Here is a 20,275-nt window from a genome sequence, read left to right on the forward strand (position 1 = left end):
GATTGAGTGAGATTGGGAACAGTTGGGGGTAGGTTCAGTGTGTGGACAGCACCGAGTGTATTGTGGGTGCTGCTGCAATGCTGATAATGGATGAGGACTTCAGGATGTGTTGTGGTCAGAGAAAGATGAGGTGGGGAGAAACCTAGTTCCTCCTGACCGGCCTGAGACTGAAGGGGAGCTAGCCCCATGGTGATATCTGTCTGAGTGAGCTACAGGGGACAGTGGCTGGCACACTACCACACCCTGCCGTTTGGTGATGAGACCTCCATGGTGTGGTGGGGGCTGAGACTGCCTGAAGCCCCGGTAGGGAGAACTGTAGCCAGAATGGAATAATGGGGTTGTGACCCAGCTGATGTGATACCCTGGGGAGCAGTGGCTAAGGTGCGGTGTGGTTTTCAGGTAGCACCTGGGGCTTCTGAGACAGAGATGGGGGAGAGGGGAGGTCATGATGGCTCGGACTTTGGTGAAGGGGCTCATGTCACATCAGGCTAATGGCATCTCAGGAAATGGGGCTGGGTGCTTTGGTCAGGTTAAGGGGTTACAAAGAATAGCAACAAGGAGGTGAATTAAAGATCCGGAGGGTGCCCCTTGCTGTCCTCTTGGAGGGGAATTAAGGGGAGAAGGTAGGAGGATCCCTAGGTTTCTCTCCCTTTCTGAGTGTGAGAGGGAGAGCTCAGGGGAGGAATTGTGGTGTGGAGGTGGTAAATGGAACATTTTGAGCTGGTTTCTAGCCAGTTCCTGGCTGTAGCAAACAACTGAGAGCCGAGCACATAACTGGGAGCTTGTTGAGGCTTCCACCTCTGAAGCTGGCTACAAAGCCCCGACGGAGTGTTTATGGAGGTGAGACGGTCTCAAGAAAGGGAGGAAATCCAAGGGCTGACTTAGGACACAGAGACTGGCTTATTCACAGGGATCTCTGGGTTTTTCCATTGTTGAGATGTGGAATTAGCCATCCCTCCTGAGCATGCTCCAGAGGGTGTTATGCAAACTGGCTGACAGCATCCAAGCTGCTGTTTTGCAGATGTACATTTTAATGAGGCTGTTTACTTTATGTTTTCATTTTGGGGGTGAACTTTGTTTTTCTTGAACCTTAGAGACAGCTAACATTGGCTGAATGGAGATGTAATATAGACAATCCATGCAGAGCCATGCAGCTCTTCCAGTACTCCTCAGTCCTGCCAGGCCACATGCTGCCATTCAAAGCCTGGATCCTCTTCTCCATCCTCAGTATGTGAGGCGTTTTCACTGACTTGCCTCCTGAGATGGAACAATAGAGAAACCCTGGGTTTTCGAGCTAGCTGTTCTGTGGTCAAACATCTGTTAAACGGATGCCACAAAACGTGTTTGTTTGCGGCCTAATAAGAACTGGAACCGGGGTCTCCAGAACTGAACGGCGAGTGCATTGACCACTCTGACACCTAGTTTAATGCAGTGTTGTTGTAGCCAGGTTGGTCCCAGGATATTACAGAGACAAGATAGGTGAGGCAACAGATGTTGGTCTGATAAAAGATATTACCTCACCCACCTTGTCCACTGGATTTAATGTCTCTCTGAGATTCCTGATCAGGACTTTGGCGCAACTAAAGAAGTGGCACCCCAGAAATTCTTTCCCGGGCTTTCCACTGAGCTGGCCCAGTGCAGGCTGGGAGCTCCATCGTGCTGTGAGAACCCCCATACAGCACGGGAATGATTAGTAAAGCAGTTCCAAAAATTACATATTTCTCTTTCTATCTGTGAACAGACTGTGGCTTTCTCAGACTTACTCCAAGTTATTTACTGAATAATTTCTGTAAATAATACCTAAGCTGTATCTTGTGTACGAACAGTTCATTGTCAGCATTTGAAATGCAGCTGTTTGTTTGAACACCTAGGTCACATGGTATATCTCTGTTCCTTGGTTGGATAAACGTAGCTCTCAGAGTTAGGTTTCCTGTGTAAATAGTTGGCATTATACCTTTCAACATTCACTTCCCCCTCTTCCCCACAAACAATGTTAACTAACAGTTTGGTTTCCATGGACATGCCTGCCAGCAGGGGTCAGATTGAGAATAAAGATAGTGATATTCTTCCAAACTCCACCCATAAAATAAGCTCCTCCCATATGTGTCGCCTGTGGGTTGCCAAGTGGTTTAAAGTAAGGGAGACTTGGGTTTACCCTTTAAAGATGGGATGGGGTGTTTTACCCACTTGTGGCCCATGGTTTTTCCGCTTAGCTCTGGGGCTGCTATTTTTCCTGTGCATTTTTTTGGGGGGGGACCACATGTGATGATGCAATGCAAACCCTGGCCCCATGCCCACCATGATGATGCAAACCCTTCCCCCACGCTGCCTTCTAACCCCCCCACCTACCCCCTGCTTTTGGGTGGCTTTGTTAGACCACTCAGGCTTGTTTCTTTGAAATGTTCTGGCTCCAGCAGCTCTGTGGGCTCCAGTGGGCTCACTGAGTATGATCCCCCTCAGTGAGGCTTGAGCATATCCCCTGGGCTCTGCTAGGCTCCTGGGGCCTGGCTGCTCCCTAGCTGGGAAAAAATAAAGGGGTGCTACCTCCCAAATGGTGCTGTCTGCACCAAAATGAGGCCTTGCCCACACTTAAATCATGTAGCTGTCACCCTCCCTCTCCTTTCTCACCAGCGATAAAATAGTTAACAGTGGTGATACTTAACTGATCATCACTGGACCTCTGGGTTAACCCCTCCCTGAGATGAATGGGGCAGCTTACACCTTTCGGAGCTCCCTGCAGGAGCTCCCTGTTCCAGGCTCCCTGCAGCCTTATCCCTGCATCCCTGACATTTTGGAGGGTCTCTTCACAACCACAACAGCTAGAGCTGTGTTCAGATGAAGGCTGAGGGTTTATAGAATGAGATAGTGGGCTCAGAGCGGTGCCAGCTTGGCGTATTGGTGCAGACTGGCTGCTTTTGAGCTTTTCCTGCCAGTGAGCTTGACTGTTCACGAGGACAGTCATCAAAAGCAAACGCAAAAGGGCCACAGCCGCCATCTAAGCGAGTTTACTTCAGAATTCAAAGGATTTTTCGTGGTTATTTTACTGTTCTTACCCAGCTCTCCTCTGAGATTTGTTCCCTGTTGTCCTGTCTCAATGCTTGGATTTAAGGAGCTCCCAAACAGGGACAGAGCCTTTACTTTGACCCCCGCCCCATCGCAAACCCCAGTTGAAATGATGCACGTGTTGCATGGCCTGACCCAGCTCTACATGATGGTGTGAAGGAACAGGAAGAAATTCCAAAATTCGCTGCGTGTGCTGATGGGAACCTTTGTCCCCAGATGAAGGCCGGTGGGTACCCATTGGCCAGACACCTGTCTGACACCACTAGGCAAGGAATTAGTTAACTGGGAGAGTGAAAGAGCACGGGCTGAGACGCTAGAGCCAAGAGCGTATATATGCCCCTTGAGCAAAGAGTGCGCATCCCAGGTTCGCCAGCTGGAGCCTGCTCAGACCTCCAGCTGCTGTTAGATGATCAGGTAGCAGCAGTTGCCAGAACAGCATTTTTCCATCTCCATCTGGCCAAGAGATTGCAGCTGTTCTTTGGATGCTCACCCTGCTACCATCATCCAGGCCTTTGTCACTGCAAGATTAGATTCCCGCAGTGCATGGAGCTGCACCGTCAGTCCTTTCAGAAATGGATGCTAGCACGGAGTGCAGCAGCCTGCTTGCTAAGAGGCTCTATCTCATCAGGAGCACGACTACAGTAGCTGTGCTCCCTGCTCTTTCACCCCTCCCTGCACCTCCTGCACCCACTTCCAGGGGAGTTTGAGGTGCTGCTTTTGAGCGGCTGGGAGGATGTTCTTCATGTGGGGCCTCTGCTTTGGAATATGCTCACATCCCTGTCCCAGTGAGCCTGAATCTCTGTTCCTCAGTCTAGGGGACACTGCAAAGCGCCATCTGTTTCCACTGTCTTCTGGGAGGGGGTGGTGACAGTGTTGGGGGGGGGGATGGGGTACTTTGGATGGGATGAAGATTGCCTGCTGGATTTGCAGCTATTTATGTGCTTTATATTGTTTAATGTCTCGTGAGAGACGCCCAGAGCAGGGGTTGAATGCATAGATGGAAATAAATAATTATGGGGTTCAGGCACTGGACTGGGACTCAGGAGACCCGGGTTCAATTCCTGGCTCTGCCACAGACTCCCTGTGTGACCTCAGGCAAGACACTCGTTATCCCTGTGCCTCAGTTCCCCATCTGTACCACTGGGCTAGTCCCTCCTGTCTCGCACCCCGTGGGTGTGTCTACACTGCAAATGAAGGCGAGTTCTTAACTCAGGTTAGCTAACTTGGGTTAAAATAGCAGCAAAGACCTGGCAGCTCGTCGTTTAACTCAGGTTAGTAGCTCTCTAGGTTTGAACTCGAGCTGCCGACCTGAGTTCAGGGCCGAGTCACTGTGTCTTCGCTGCTGTTTTAACCCGAATCAAGAACACCCACTTCTCTTTGCAGTGTAGACATACCCAGTGTCCCTCTTGTCTCTTTGAGGCAGGGACTGCCTCTCCCTCTGTATGTGTACAGGACCTAGCACAGGGGTTCTCAAACTGGGGGTCGGGACCCCTCAGCGGGTCACAAGTTTATTACATGGGGGGTTGTGAGCTGTCAGCCTTCACTCCAAACCCCGCTTTGCCTCCAGCATTTATAATGGTGTTAGATATATTAAAAAGTGTTTTTAATGTAGAAGGGGGGTCGCACTCAGAGGCTTGCTATGTGAAAGGGGTCACCAGGACAAAGGTTTGAGGACCACTGGCTTAGCACAATGGGGCCCTGAACGCAGTGGGCCAGGCAGTAATGCAGATGCAAGGGGGCTGGGTAGCAGGGTTTATTTCATCCCCAGGGAGGGGCTCGCGGTGCTGGGCACACCTCAGACAGCCCATTTGGCCCAGCAGAGGTTAAATGGATGCCGCGTGCCTTCCAGTTGGAACACACCTACTGCGGGACGGGGCCTGGACGCCACCGTCAGGGGAACAGTCTGGTCTCACGTTCCACTTCAATGGATAGAAAAATTTAATAAAAGGAAAATTCTTTCTGCTAATGTTTTTGACTCCCCTGCTTCAGTGAGCAGATTCCTGCGGGAGACTGGGAGCAGGTTGGCGTCCTGCACAAGCTGGCACCGGGCCCAGCTGCTGGGAGGGGCCCATGGGCTCCCAGCTGTTTGTATTTGAGTGTCTTGCTGCCAGGCAGGCAGGAGCTGGTATTTACTCTTTGAATTTCACAGGCCTTGACCGGGGATGAGTAAGGACTGGGCAGCAAGTGGGCAATGAGCCACAGAAGGTCACAGCTTGCCTGGTGCATGCCAGTGTCTCATGGGTGGCATGTGGTGTGGTGGTGACAACGGGTCTAGTGTTCGTGTTCCTTTTGCTGGGGCCCCTGGTCAGCCCTGGCCCTCGGAGATCCCCCAGGACTGGCGCTGCTGGGACAACTCAGAAGAGGAGGGATTATCCCGCACTCCCCTCTTTCTTAATTGATTAACAGTTCTGCAAACATTTGCTGTTCTACAAAGAGCGTGAATCCGGTGCCTAGTAATTTACAGATGTGTGACTCTCCTCTGCTTCTCCGCAGAGGCCTTTGTGGGCTACGCCAGTAAATACACAGCTTTTAAAAACAACATAAATATAGATTTAGGGGTTTTCTGTGGTGTCTCAGGGCAGGGCTGTTCTGGTGTCTTGTTTTAGCTCAAGGAGACAGTCATGTCCGTCTCCCCCCCCCCCCCCGCCCCCAGTGATTTATTTTTATTAGCGTATCCTCCTGCGTAGAACTTGATGCACTTGAAACACCCCACACTAAAAGAGCTGATTGTCCCGTAAGCCAGTGTCCCCTGTGTGAATTAGGCTCTGAGTCCGCGTTCACGCTGGTGTAAATCAGGAATAACTCTGCTGACACCAGTAGGATTACTCTGGTGTAAGAGGCCCTCTGTCTCTAGCTGGGGGGAATAGCATAGGGCCAGATTCTTGCCAGCCTCTGTGTTGCTGCACAGGGGGTTCCTCCCCCACTTTACACCCCTGCACAGTGGTGAGAGAGAGCCGGGATGTAAAGTGGGGGAGGCCAGGAGAATGGGCAAGCGATGGAGCAGGGCGAATGCTGCACCTGCTGCAGGGCAGTACAGCGTGTGCTGTCTTGGAGCTCCTTGGGGCAGTTCTGGCTCCATCAGCCACAATTCTGCTTAGTAACCCAGGTGCTGCGGAGCCCCCCGCCGGCCTGGGGAAGAACCTTGCCCTTAGTCATGATTGAGCTTCGGCTCCAGGGGCCTTCAGCACTCACAGGTTCAGAATCCCGAAGGGGGTTTGTCTGGGTGTTTGTGGGCGCCCGCCACCACCGCATCTAGAACCCAAAACCAAGTACCCTTCACTGCAGTGCCTAGGGCTCGGGGCCCGCGTCGGGCACCCCTCACGGCGGTGCCTAGGGCTCGGGGCCCGCGTCGGGCACCCCTCACGGCGGTGCCTAGGGCTCGGGGCCCGCATCGGGCACCCTCAAATGCCTGTTTCCTGCCACAGAGAGCTCCCCACCCCGCAGTCAGTGGCCAGCCACCATGAGACTGCTGCTTTTTGGTAGCTGTAGGCAAGGCAGCTTCCTTCCCACACCCCAACCACCCACACTCTGCCAGCTCAGCTTCCTGCTGGCATCTTCCACCCGCCCAGCTGCCTTCCTCTCTAATCCCCGGCCACCTCTCCGGCTTCTCTTCTCCACAGCTCCCTGATGCTACCTGCCTCGCCCATGGACCCCCCCCTCCCCCCACCCAGCTCTTGCTCCATCCTTCACCCCACCATGCGCCTGCGTGCTAGTCAGCCTGGACCTCACAGATGTTGTGGGGCATCTCCCACTTCTGTCTTCCCCCGTCCTGCTCTCCCCACCCTGAGTGCCCCGTTGTCCCCTTGCCACAACCCTCAACCCCCTCTATCCTCTGATGGCCCAAATCCTCCCCTTTCCATTCCTGAATGTGACCCACAGGTGCCCAGGAATGGGAGTGGGGTTAAAGCTCTCGAGAGCAGGGATCTAACTGAGTGTCCTGGACCAAAATCTCCTCTTCCCCTGCCCCGCCCCCAGCCCTCTTCGCTGAGCTGTGCAGAAGGGGGAAGGAGAGATGGATCCGAATGGTGGGTGGCCTTCAGGCTATACAGGCAGCTCTGTTCCTGAGGTCCCAGGGGCCGAGTGCATTCAGGACAGTGATTATTAATAGAGCATCTAATCATCAAGGTACTGGACTAATAAAGTGACACCTGCAGTAGGTGAAGTCCATGGGGATGCTGCCATGGACTTCAGCAGGGGCAGGATTTTGCCCAGTTTGTCCTCAATTTTACTTCTTTGTGGGATGCCAGCAGCTGGGAGCCTTCAGATACCCTCCAAGCCAAGGGGTTTCTCGTGGTCTTTTCTGTCCTCCTCAGTCTCTCTGCGCTTTCTCTCTCTCGATGTGTGTTGTATTCTCCCACCCCGGGTTGTCCTCTCCCCCTGTCAGGTCAATGGGTTAGTTGCATAGTGAAGGCATTTTTCAAGGTCTCGATAAAATACCAAGTAACTGTCACATGCCTCATTGCTGGCCAGTGAGCGGGAGTTTCTGAAACTCTAGCCAGGCTGGAGAAATTCTTACGACCCTCAAGAATGCTAATTGGCCTGGAAAGAAGAGAAACAGCTTGAACTCCAAACCACCAGGAGCAATTTGTCCTACAGTAAAATAACAGGAGGTTGATTTTCAGCAATGCAGGAAAGCAGCAATCGCCTGCGTTGAGTCTAAACGGCTGCTCTGGGGCAAAGCCGTTATGCCACAGCGAGGACATTGCATTGGCTATTTGGGGGATTCTTTAAGCCGGCTCAGACTGGGACTATGTTGTGACTATCTGGATGGGTGGGATCTCCAGGAATATGGCCACCTTTGGAGAATTGTCCTACAAGGCAAACTTGTTTGCTGCCTGATGTTGCGGCATAGAGATGTCGCTGTCGCTCTGGCAGCTAACGACATCACAGTGTAATGCAAGTTGGAACATATCCAGAAGTCGTTGTGGGACAGTAAAATCGACCTGGAAAATCCAGGTCGGTCCCATAAAATTTGGGATGGAGGGTCAACTCCAGAGAGCTGCCGAGGCCAGCAGAGCTAGGCCCCATCTCCCCAGTGAACATTTGAATGAGACAAGAAGGATGATGAGTTAAGGACAGTTTGGAGCTAGCTGCCAAGGGAGGGTCTGGAATCGACTTCAGTTCAGATCTTCAGAGCTAGACAAAACATCCGGCATTGGTTTAGGATAATGAAATCCATCCTCTGGGTCACAGGGGGCTGGACTGGCAGAGCCAGTGTGAGAGCCTTCAGCACTTCCTTTGGTTTGTTCTTTGACTTTCTGTTGTTTGTTACACCCTCTTTGACGCCTGAAAATCACTACTTTTCCCAGCCAGTTCCTCCCTTCTCTCTGGGGCCAAGATGGTGGTTTCTCCCTGTGTTGCTAAGGGAACTGAAACGAGCATGTCTTTGGAGTTCTGTTGGTGTGCCAATATCATCGTGCAGCCCCAGCACCATTGTGTAACTGCTGCAGAGCCAGCAGGGGGAGCACAATGCTTTGTCCCTCCACTTGCCCCCAACCAATAGAATACTGTTATCTGAGGACCCCCCATGGTGCTCTAGGCCCTGATCTCTACTCCAGTCCTACCCCAATGGAACTCCATTTTGAGTAACACAGTGATGAATCAGGCCCTGTACTTGCAACCTATCAGCATCATTTGATGGCAAAAGGGAGTGAGTGTTTTTATCCCCATTGTACAGATGGGCAAACTGAGGCACAAATAGGTAACTTGATGTGCCCAATGTTGCCCAGCTGGGAAAAGAACCCAGGCATCCTGACTCCCAGTTCTATGCACTGGACCACTCTGCCTCTCAAATGTTCACTGCTGAGACTGGAGCAGGGTTTGTTATTTTTTAAACAGTGTTGCCTGATCCACACTGGCTAATATTTATAGAGTGTTAGCTGGAAATGTTTGTAAACCCTGTTTAAAACAAAACACTGCACCGTTCTGCTAAGGTACAGGAGTTTTCATTCCCAGTTTAGACAAAGACTCAGAATTCACAGAGAAAGCAGCATTTGTCACCCAACAAACTGCGAAGCTGTAATTTAAAATGACACTTAGCATTTCTGAGCTAATCCCGGGGTGATCAGGTTGCTGAAGACTGACGGGTCCCATGCTGCCCTAGCAGGGTTTACAATCAGCTATATTATTGTATTCGCTATAGCTCCCTTCAAGGCAAAGGTTCCTAGGGACATGGTGACTTCTGTATTGCATGAAGTCTTTCAGTCAAGATTAGATTTGCTCTAGCTCAAACAGAAGTTATGGGCTTGATGCAGGCAAAGAGCAAACATAGTGCCCATCTATAAAAAGGGAAATAAAAACAACCCAGGAAACTACAGACCAGTTAGTTTAACTTCTGTGCCAGGGAAGATAATGGAGCAAGTAATTAAGGAAATCATCTGCAAACACTTGGAAGGTGGTAAGGTGATAGGTAATAGCCAACATGGACTTGTAAAGAACAAATCATGTCAAACCAATCTGATAGCTTTCTTTGATAGGATAACGAGTCTTGTGGATAAGGGAGAAGCGGTGGATGTAGTATACCTAGACTTTAGTAAGGCATTTGATATGGTCTCGCATGATATTCTTATCAATAAACTAGGCAAATACAACTTAGATGGGGCGATAATAAGATGGGTGCATAACTGGCTGGATAACCATACTCAGAGAGTAGTTATTAATGGTTCCCAATCCTGCTGGAAAGGTATAAAAGTGGGGTTCCACAGGGGTCTGTTTTGGGACCGGCTCTGTTCAATATCTTCATCAACGACTTAGATATTGGCATAGAAAGTACACTTATTAAGTTTGCAGATGATACCAAACTGGCTTGCCGTGGTGGAGCAGAGGCAGGACCATGGCAGGTGCATCCAGTCTCATTGTTCTTTGCCCTCCTGTCTCCTGGGGGGGAGCTTTTCAGTAGTGTCTTTGGTGGTAGTAATATCTGGAGCTGCCCTGACGTACACCTGAAGATGGGAGCGTTCGCGGGGTGACCCATGACTGGTGAAGAACTCTCGCATCCCCGATGTCCTCCCCTGTACTGACTGCTAGTTTCCTCCACCTTCGCAGTAGAACTTGGCTGTTTCTGTTTCCCAGCAGAGTCCCTGATGCATATCCCCCCACCTTTGTGTTTGCAGGTTGCCTACGGGACCACAGAGAACAGCCCTGTCACCTTCATGGGATTCCCACAGGACAGCATCTCCCAGAGAACGGAGACGGTGGGGTGCATCTTCCCCCACACAGAGGTGAACTTTATCTACCCCACCTACCCTAGTTTTACAGTCCCCAGCAGAGCACCGCTGCTGCTGCCCTTCCTCACTCCATGGGGCTTGCACTGTGCCTGAAGAGCCTGGCTCTCTTGTGTTGCAGGCAAAGATTGAGGATCCTGAAACCGGGGAGATTGCCACTCTGGACAGCCCCGGGGAACTCCAGATTCGAGGCTACTGTGTCATGCTGGGCTACTGGGAAGACCCCCTCAAAACCAATGAAGTAATCACTGATGACAGATGGTACAAGACTGGGTGAGTTTGGGAACTACCTAGAATCTGCTCTTTCCCCTTTTACCTCGGTTCTGGAGGGAGGGTGCAGGTATATGGCATTGGCTGGGGCCGAGTGGGAAGCAGTAACTTCTAGTAACAGGCCAGAATCAGTCCTCGTGGCAGCATGGCCAAATCCATGAACTTCAGTGGAGTCGGACCAGTTTACACCTGGGCAGAAATTGGCCCATAGCATTTAGTACAAACCACTACTGGAGACAGGACACTGCGCTAGATGGATCTTTGCGCTGTCTCCATGGAATAACCAGATGCGGATGCGGGTGGGGAGGGGAATGAAAGCAATTCCAGTTTAGATTGAGTTCTGATGCAGGTTCCTGGAAGTAAGAGTTATTGGGAACCCTTTGATCCCTGCATGGGAGTCTCCTCTTGGGGTTGCAGAAAGAGTGGTGCATCCTCTACGAACTCGATGGTGGAAAGTCTAACCTCCTGCTGGTCAGGATTAAGAGCTGTAGGCTCTGAACATGACAGTGGGAAGATTCCCTCTGGGCTGATTGGATGGATGAGCCATTCTCCAGCCAGCTGGGAGATCTGGACCGAGGGCTATGGAGTTGACTCAGGTGTTGTTTCAGGGACATTGCTGTCCTGGACAAGTACGGCTACTGCAAAATTGTAGGTCGTTGCAAGGACATGATTATCCGTGGAGGGGAGAACATTTACCCAGCAGAACTCGAGCAGTTTCTACACACCCACCCCAAGATTGAGGAGGTGCAGGTGAGTAGGATGGATAGGCATGGTGGGGTGGGGGTAACAGGCATGCTGCCATCCAGGACATTTGTCAGGAGCCTGTTTGCTGTCATCCATGCTCAGCTTTTCACCTAGCTGGCGATCTCATATACAGGGGGAGGATGACTTTGTGCTTAAAATCCAAGAGTGAAAGTAGGACTCCTGAGCTCTGTTCCTGTCTTTGTCACATACTCATTGGAAGCTTGGGCAAAATCCCTGCACTCCAATTTCCTGTCTGCCAAGCCGGAGAGTAACTCTTCCGTTCCTCACATTCTAAACTCACAGCCATCTGCAAAGTGCTGTGAGATCCGCCGAGGGAAGGCCTTATGGAAGGGCACATGATCATTAACCACAAATTATGAACCTAGAAATCAGAACGGACTCTCTTCCTGTGCTGAGTCACTGCGGGGGAGGAGTTGCACTGAAGGTTCCATTGTCTAGCCAGTAAGAAGTAGGATGCAGCTCTGGCCAGCTGCTCCCAATCTGCCGGGAACATCATCCAGTTCTCATGACAAACCACACCTGGGTGTGCTGGCTGCACGACCGGTTGTTGTTGTTTAACCCATAAATAATCCAGTTCTTTAATGACTGCTGCATTTGCTCCAGCATCTCAGTGCAGTGACCCCAGTACGGAAGGGCTGCACTTTCCGGGGTTTTGGGTCACTGCCTTGGGAGTCAGCACGATCTCTGTGTGTCTGGAATTTCAGGATGTTGGCTTGGGATGGTGAATGGTGGGAGGGGAGACAGGGAAATTGTGCAACCCAACTCGAGGGGAATCACTTAGGGGAAATCCAGCTCCTACGTGGAATGATCTGACCTTCCTAGCTCGGTACGGAGTAGGCCTGTAACCTTAGCCATGGTAGGGTTTTGTTGGGGATTGTGTAGGGAACAGAGTTTACAATATTAATAAGCTTTGCCCTTCCGTAACCCCTTTTATCTGAGGCTCTCAAAGCACCCCAATTCATTAAGCCTCACAGCTCTCCCTCTGAGGCAGGGAACCCATTTTACACGTGGGGAAATGGGGGTACAGAGAAGGTTGCCCAAGGCCTGGGAATAGAACTCAGAAGGCCTTGCTCTGAGCCCACTTTTCTAATGTCTGGAGCACAGTGCCTCAGCCAGGAGAACAAAGTGAGGGCCGAGGGTGGTGACAGAGCACTGACCCGAGGGAGGGATAAGGAGCTTCCATTAGGGAAGGGAAGGGACCAGATGACTCTTGGGAGACGAGCACTTCCTAGAACTGATGTGTTCCTCCCTCTCTCCCAACCAGGTGATTGGCGTGAAGGACCAGCGAATGGGAGAAGAGATCTGTGCCTGCATCAGAGTGAAGGCCGGGCAGGAGTGCACGGCGGAGGAAATTAAAGCCTTCTGCAAAGGGAAGGTAGGATCTCCCCATCCATTCCCAGGCTGTGCCCACGTTTGCATTGCTTTTCTCAGTAACTCAGCACATTAAGGGCCTGATCCCCAGTTGGTGTAAATCGCCACAGCTCCATGGAAGTCAGTGAAGTCCTCTACACCCGCTGGGGATCAGGCCTGAAACCGGTCCCACGTATTCCTGACATGAGCAGTGACGGCCATAACGCGGCCCTTTGTAACCAGGGGTGATAGACGATGCCCTGCCTGCTGTTACTTGCAGGCTGTAGCTGTTGTCTCTCTCTTTTCAGATCTCTCACTTCAAGATCCCTCGGTACATAGTGTTCATGAAGAAATATCCACTCACCGTCTCAGGGAAGGTAAGGGACAGCCCATGGGCCAGGATGCTGGGGTGCTGGGGACTAGCTTCCCCTGGCTATCTCTCCTCTGACTCTCTCTCCTCCATGCTCCAACTCCAGATTCAGAAATACAAGTTGAGAGAGCAGATGGAGAAGCAACTTCTGTTCTGAACACAAAGGTGGAGGATCGAAGAGAAGCATGAATGGATCCACCTCAGCCAGTCTGGTGTCTCTCCATCCACACCAAGCCCAGGACAGCAGCTGGGAGCTGGATCCCTGCCCCCACCACCCCATTATACCGCTGGCTACCTGAAGTCAGCCTGGTGATGCTGTCAATTAAAACAAAGAAAACCCTTCTTTTCCCAACTGAGATCTTTTCATAAAGAATCAGAACAGTGCGGGGAGGAAGGATGGAGGGTAGAGCACAGGAGGGGGCATCCAGACGACTAGGTTCCACTCCTGACTGCCACTCCTTTGTTATGGCCTCTGCAGGTCTCTAATCTGTGTATGTCTCACGATACGCCTTCCCTATCTTCCAGGGAGCTGCAAAGTGCTTTGAGATCCTGCGATGGGCGGGGCTAGAGAAATACAAATGATTCATGTTTAAATATGTAAAAGGTTCTGTCCCATAAGGGCCTGAGGCTGTTGTAGGCCACCTATGCTTCAATTCGCTGGCAAAGAAAACCCCAGCGTAGCTGTGTCACTCGAAAGGAAGGTGGGACTAGATTTCCTGTGATATGATGCTGCCCTGAACCTGCCGCTGTCCAAAGAGTGAGGATCTGAATCAGGAGAAAGGGCTTTAGGAAGAACCAGCCAAGCTCTGCCTCCGTCTGCCGTTCCTCGGCGCTCAGGGGATGTCCTCATGAACAGCAAACGGGGCCCAGAGCCTCCCAGGTATTTAGGCTCCTAACCTCCATTGAACTCAGTGGGGGTTAGGAGCTGAGCTACGTGTGAGGATTAGGGCCTCGTTCCCTGCAGCTGATGGAGTCTGAGGACTGGTTCTGTTCCCAGCCCTCCCTTGGGTGTTTTGAAATGACATGAAACTCTCTTCAATCTCACAACCGTTTATTTCTGCCTGGAAAGGAAGCTCATTAGACACGGTACAGAAATGCCAAAAGATCCGTCCCGTCGGAAGCACGAGACAGAGCGTGCCCGGGACGGTGGTTTTACGGGAGTTATTTGGCACCTCCCAACCATGAAACACTGAGCAGAGGGGCAGCGGGCTGAAGCTCCTCTTCCGCTCCGTTCACAATGTCCCACTCGAGCTGGAGATCAGATAGACGACTGATGACGATGATCCTGCACCACTGACCTTCCCGTCTCCCTGCTGCTTGCTGGGCGTCTGCTGTGGTAGAGCCGTATGGATTCATAACACTTTCTAAAGAGCCCTGCTAGGGCCATCCTTGAACTCCTCCCACCCTGGATTTGGAGTGCCCTGAAATGTAGAGTGGAGAAAAACATGCTCCAGAAAGGACCCCGAGTTCTTTTTGATGTTAAGGTTGAGGCATTTCTGCAGTGGAAGAGAGAGCGGAACTGCTGGATTTGGTCACAGGAGGGAGCCTCTGGGTCAGCCCTTCACAGTTCCCATTTCTTACAGAATGTGTAGAAATCCAGAGTCGCTACTGGTTGTAAGGTGCAGTCTCTTGCTCTGACTGCAGGGATTGATGGGGCAAAGCTAATGCTTGTTGGAACTGGCCTAGCCAAAGCCCAAACACTCTGCTAGGGGGCAAGGATAGTTTAACCTCTTCTTTCTCCACAGTCCAGTGTCAGAAACACACACACAGGGCGGAGCAGCGAGAGCAGGAGAAGGGAGATGGGTCAGTGGATCCTTTGTTTGTTTCCCAGAGGTCTTAAGTCTCACAGCTGTAGGGTGGGCTCTACCCATGGAAGCAGATCCCCAGAATTAAATATCCGAGGTTCTTGCTTTTTATCTGAAAGAAAACAAATATGACAGTTTGTTTCAAACCCAGAAGCTTTGGACTGGCAGTGCTCTGGGACTAGCAGTGTGTGTGAGTGTGTGATATGTATATATGGGTGGAGACACCCACAAATAAATAAACACTATTTATTTGTGGGTGTTTCTACCCATTTAACTGGAGGTGGAACGTGCCATTTCCAGCCTGCTGTTGTTGCTGTATTCCTTGGCCAGTGGGGAGCGCTGACGTGCAGCATACACTCGCTTCACTTTGCTCTGTAGCGTGTCACCTGTGGGGCAAGGAGATTTGAATAGTCTCCCCCACTGAATCTGTGACAGTGGCGTTGGATGCGGAGATTCACTTCTCCTTTATCCCTAGTTCCTAAGTCAGACCGTTCCCGTGGTAGGTGCACAGAACTCATTGCCCTGGGTGTGTGTTACACAAAGGGGGCTGAGTATAACCCAGGATGGTAATGACTCAAAATCAATAACATCCTAGCAAAGATAGGGCAGATCTACAGTTCTGCCATCAAAGGAAACAGAGAGAAGGGAAGTGAGCTAATGTCTTTCACTGGGCCAATTTCTGTAGGTGAAAGAGACAAACTGTTGAGAAGTTGGTCCAGCAAAAGATATTCCCTCACCCACCTTGTCTCTTGAATACCCTGGCCCCAACACGATGACACCAACAGTTCAAACAGTCAAAGGAAACACATTTTAACTCCCTTCTCCCAGTGTGAACACGGTGGTGGGGAAGGAGGTAGCTCATGAGAGGAGTGCTCCCCAGCGCCCGTTTCATAGCAGTGCATTTGGCACAGTTCTCGTGTTTGATGGAAGCGCGCTGTATACTCACTAGGGTAGTAGGGGCCCCGCTGATTGACAGAACAAAAGGGTACAAACGATTGTCACGGCATTGGTAAGAAGGAAAACCAGGAACCATTGTGTTACCCTGCAATAAATACATCAATAATTGATTACAATCGGCAAACCAGCAACCTGTAAAACCCGCTATCCTGCCACACACACACACACACACACACTTCTCTCCCCATAGCCTGGGACATCTCAAACAGACCTTCATATTTATGCAGCAGAATGGCATTGCCAGGAGCCTCATTAACATGGTGCCAGTTTGCGTGAATTATATCTGAAGCCAACATCTAGCAACACCCCCCCTCACTGGCACACTGTTCTTCTCCCAAGAGATGGTGCCAGCAAGGGACCTCAGCGTTTCTGAGGCTGCAGTGCCAGCCTGGTAGACCCAGACATGGAAGTTCTCTTTACCTACAGACCATCTGCAGAGTGGGCAGCAGCAATGCCTGCCCTCCCAGAGCATCTTCCCAATGGGCCACTCTCTGCCCACCTCTAGCTCCTAGTCCCTGACCCTTGACCACGACTGGTGCAGTCAGGGCAGGAGTCAGAGGCCGGAGGCAAGGCAAAGGTCAGAGGTGGGCTCAGCTACTCAGAGACCAGGGACAGGGCAGGAAGGCAAGAACCAGGAGCATGGCAGGGAACCAGGGACAAGTTGGGAAGGCAGAGCTCAGGAGTCAGGCACCGTAGGCAGGGTCCCATGTAGCAGCCAGCTAGGAATTCTCCCAGTTGCACAGCAACTTGCTCTGTCTCTTTCTGGCTTAACTAGCGCACCCGGCCCAATCCTCCACTCAGCTTCTGGGGACGGGGGGATCGTTAGCGGAGCATAAGGCCTCAGGGCGCCCAGTTCTCCAGTCACTAGCAGAGTTATTGGGCAGTGGGGCGGATGCAGCAGCCGCCCGGGCTCGGGACACAGATCCTCACGCCATCAGGAACTCAACAGCAGCTGTCATTGCCAGTTGTGAAGCTGTTTCCTTTGAAGTGGACACCTGTCCCCTGGGAACCGGACAGAGACCACTCGCTCCTTCCTCATAGGCCTCCCACCAGCCACCACAAGGGAGTGGCATTTTGTCACTAATTCTCTGAGCTGGATCTGAACCCAGGGCCTAGAGCTGAAGGCTGTGAGTGCTGTTACCCATCTCCAGATCCCCTCCCCATCCAGCAGCTGCCCGTCTGAGTGAGCACACTGAGATTACCACAAATGCCAGGAGAGTGCACTGGGCCCTGTCCTCTCCTGCACTCTCCCTCTCTCCCCGAGGGTCAGAGCCCAGTTCTCAGCATACACTCACCTGGCGGGAAGCAGCAAAGACCTCAGGCTGAAGCATTGCCGTCTCCTCTCTCTTGCCCTCGCCAGCTGTTGGGTGCATCTTTTCTTTTTATAGAGCGAACCCCGCAGGAGGAAATTCCAAGCTGACCTCAGCAGTTTCAGGCTGAGTCAAAGAGGGACGTGTCACATCACAGATAGGCTGGAAGGCATCCGGATCTGATCCTGCTGCAACTTCTCTTTTTCAAGGGTTTTTTCCCCTCTCCCACAGAAATAATTAATTTCTCCAGAGCCATTAAGAGAACAAGCCCGAAAAACAACCGCACAACTACTTGAGCTGGCGCTGAGGAAAGGATATGACGCAGCTGCCATGGGGGCTGGGAAACTTCCTCACACCAGGCTCCCTTGAGTCAGAGTGAAATGTCCTGGGTGCAACTGAGGGCGGAAGCCGAGATACTCAGTGACTTGTGGAGCAGGGGTCAGGGGCTGGGGCTACCTCGCGTGACCAGATAGCAAGTGTGAAAATTCTGGACCCTTTTTTCATGGGAGGGGGGTATAGTTGCGTCTGTAACACAAAGCCCCCAATATCGGGACGTCGGGTCATGCTAGTGCTACCCCGGTGGATGGTGAGGGGTGGGAAGTGAGCTAAAGGGATTAGCAGCACCCCATGGATGGGCACCAGTGAGATACTCCACTGCCTGAGGGAGGCATTACCAGTGGGTGATGGGGGAAGTGGGGGCGAGGGAAAGGAGACAGAGGAAGAGGTGATGCCCTGTTAACTGACCATAGGGAGGCTGGCCCTTGCCAAAAGAAGGGCTGAGGTAGGCAAGGCACAACAGGAGCTGAGGCCGGGGTTCTCACAACACATTTTTGGTGGCCTCTTAGTGTGGCTAAACAACTCTTGCTGGCAGCTGCTCTGACAAACCCGTCTCACTGCCATGGCCCTTCAGCCAGAGCCTGCCTCGGGGAAGGTGGGTCGGGAAGTCACCGACTGCCTGCAAAGTCCCAGGGTCCCTGTGCCCCGGCCAGCTGCTCAGGGGAGTGCCTCAGCGAACGAAGGTCACAGCTGTTTCCACTGCCAAGAGCCACCTCCGGTGCCGCACACATAAGTGTCTCCAGTGATGCTGCCCGGAGCCCCCGAGGAGGCTGGGCAGTGCAGGGCACCGATCCTGCTGCTGGTGTGAGCGCAAACACCAAGGCTGCTAGGCAGTGCTTAAGAATGTGCACGTGCCCAAGATGGCACGGCCTGAATTCATGTTTCTTAACCCCTTCCCAGCTCTGCTGTTGGAGCTGAAGGCACACACGAGCTGAGGGTGTGAGGCGGGCAGGAGGCAGCCGTTCCAGTGCATGACTCCTTTATAGACAGTGTCCGGGGCGGGGGTGTTGTGTGTGTCTGCCCAGGGCCGGCTCCAGCTTTTTTGCCACCCCAAGCGGCAAAGAAAAAAGAAAAACGTGATTGAGCTGCCGCCGAAGTGCCACCAAAGAGGAAGAGAGGGAGTGAAGGACCCACTGCCAAATTGCCACCGCAGGCGCGGATGTGCCGCCCCAATACCGGACGGAGTGCCACCCCTTTCTATTGGCCGCCCCAGGCCCCTGCTTCCTTCGCTGGTGCCTGGAGCCGGCCCTGTGTCTGCCCATCCTACTCCCTTCTCCTCCAGCAAACAGGATCTGCTCTTGCCGCTTCGGCCCACGTGCTTAGCCCCTGTCCAAGCCTTGCGGGCTGGTTTCCATCAGGAGACGTGGATTATATTGATACAAAGCCAGTATCTCTCTGATCCAATCTTGGTAATGTCCCAAGAAGGTGCCCAGAGCCCTGTTTGCCTGAGCACAGTGGGAACAAACAGCACTAGGCAGTTTTCTTGCTCTCAGTTTCTAAGTCTGCCCCTCCCTCCAGCCAGTCCTGTGCCCAAGGAGCTCTGTCCCTTGGGGCTCTCTCATGCCTTCCTCTCTCTCTTTCTGCTGGGTTTCTCCTCTAACACACATGCATCTTGGCTCCTGCCTTTGCACCCAGTCCCAGGGAAATCCCTCAGGACACTCTTAGCCCCACTCAAGCTTCATGGTGCAGCCAATTGTCTTGCAGTAGCTTCAAGTGTCTCCCGCTCTCTCACCCCAGCCAGGACTTAATTGCTCATTCCATTTAGCCTGAGCTAGCTGGTTGATGCCCCATTGGCTTTAACCGTGTCTGTGATGTTTATAAATCAAAGACTAGATTGATGGCTGCCATTAACACCTTCCAGCATCACACTCCTCTTCACTGAGACACCTTCCTCCTAATCGAGTGACCCTCAGGCACTGGGCAGGACGCAGCACAGAATCCCATGGACTGAAAGACTGGAATTTCATCATTTGTGTGTCTCTAGAAACCAGGGCCGGAAAAGGCCCCTGCTGGGGCGGATGTGGGGAAAGCCCTGCCCTCTGGCCCTGGCCCAGCAGCATCGGTGTTGCACAACAGCCTGATCGGTCTTGCGGCATAGATGAGCACACAGCCGCTCTCGGGGACCGGCTCAGCGATGTGACCACGCACAGCCTGGGGCTGTAGCCGTTAGAAGTGGGAGGATAGGGTGGACTGAAGGCAGTGGCATTGGTGGACTCTCAGCCATAGCAAAGGCTGTGCTGCTGCTCTAGCCGTGGAGCGAGCTGGGAAGAGCAGGAGCAACAAACCCAAAGCCTGGTAAATTCCCTAAAGGTTCAGGAACAAGCCCTGGTGCGCCAGCAGCGTTCTGCCTCCTGTTCCAACACACTGGGCTTTTCTGTATGATTACACTGGCACTGAGTGACTTATCTTCTCCCACAAGAAGGGCGTGGACCTTAGCAGAGTAACTGGGGGAAGCCTTCACTGCTATTGCCTGTGCTATGTGCCTGAGTTCAGGGGAGAGGGCCGCAGCCTTGCTTTCATCAACTTGCATCAGCAAAGTGTGTTTGGTTCTGGTCAGCTCTGGGACGAGAGGGATGGTAGGAGCCAGAACCAGCCAGAGTAGGGACCTGCTGCACTTGGAACAGGGGGTCAAATAGGGCCCAGATGGGGCCACTCTTCATCCCAGCATCCCCGTGACTGTGCAGGGGAGACTCACACATGTACTCTGGGGGCATTAGGACCCATGTGATACCTCCCTCCCCACTTGGCCTTGGAAAAACTGCAGAAAGGAGCCATCCAGGGCCCAGCCCCACTATGAGCAGCTGCAGAACCAGCCAGAGCAAGGAG

At 52.3% G+C, this 20,275-nt stretch overlaps 1 protein-coding gene and 1 long non-coding RNA gene across 7 annotated transcripts in view; one reads left to right on the plus strand and one right to left on the minus strand.

Moving 5' to 3' along the window:
• The window catches only part of ACSF2 (acyl-CoA synthetase family member 2), a 59,790-nt gene extending 46,410 nt beyond the window's left edge, over positions 1 to 13,380 (plus strand). For all 5 annotated transcript variants that reach the window (XM_044982706.1, XM_044982705.1, XM_044982708.1 and 2 more), the window contains exons 11-16: positions 10,176 to 10,283; positions 10,408 to 10,559; positions 11,165 to 11,306; positions 12,586 to 12,696; positions 12,980 to 13,048; positions 13,148 to 13,380. In XM_044982706.1, coding sequence (XP_044838641.1) covers positions 10,176 to 10,283; positions 10,408 to 10,559; positions 11,165 to 11,306; positions 12,586 to 12,696; positions 12,980 to 13,048; positions 13,148 to 13,198 — 633 coding nt within the window. In that variant the 3' untranslated portion in view covers positions 13,199 to 13,380. The remainder of the gene's footprint in view (positions 1 to 10,175; positions 10,284 to 10,407; positions 10,560 to 11,164; positions 11,307 to 12,585; positions 12,697 to 12,979; positions 13,049 to 13,147) is intronic.
• A 709-nt stretch (positions 13,381 to 14,089) lies between these two features.
• On the minus strand, positions 14,090 to 19,440 carry LOC123345705. Of its 2 annotated transcripts, XR_006572855.1 has the most exons (4): positions 19,304 to 19,440; positions 17,099 to 17,239; positions 15,793 to 15,888; positions 14,090 to 14,958 (listed from the first exon to the last, which is right to left on the minus strand). It is a non-coding gene; the product is annotated as an uncharacterized LOC123345705 (long non-coding RNA). The 2 variants fall into 2 exon arrangements; XR_006572854.1 differs by lacking the exon at positions 19,304 to 19,440 and having other exon boundaries at positions 17,099 to 17,408.
• Positions 19,441 to 20,275: the final 835 nt, after the last annotated feature.

This window comes from Mauremys mutica, chromosome 12 (genome assembly GCF_020497125.1).
Source record: "Mauremys mutica isolate MM-2020 ecotype Southern chromosome 12, ASM2049712v1, whole genome shotgun sequence".
NCBI lineage: Eukaryota > Metazoa > Chordata > Testudines > Geoemydidae > Mauremys > Mauremys mutica.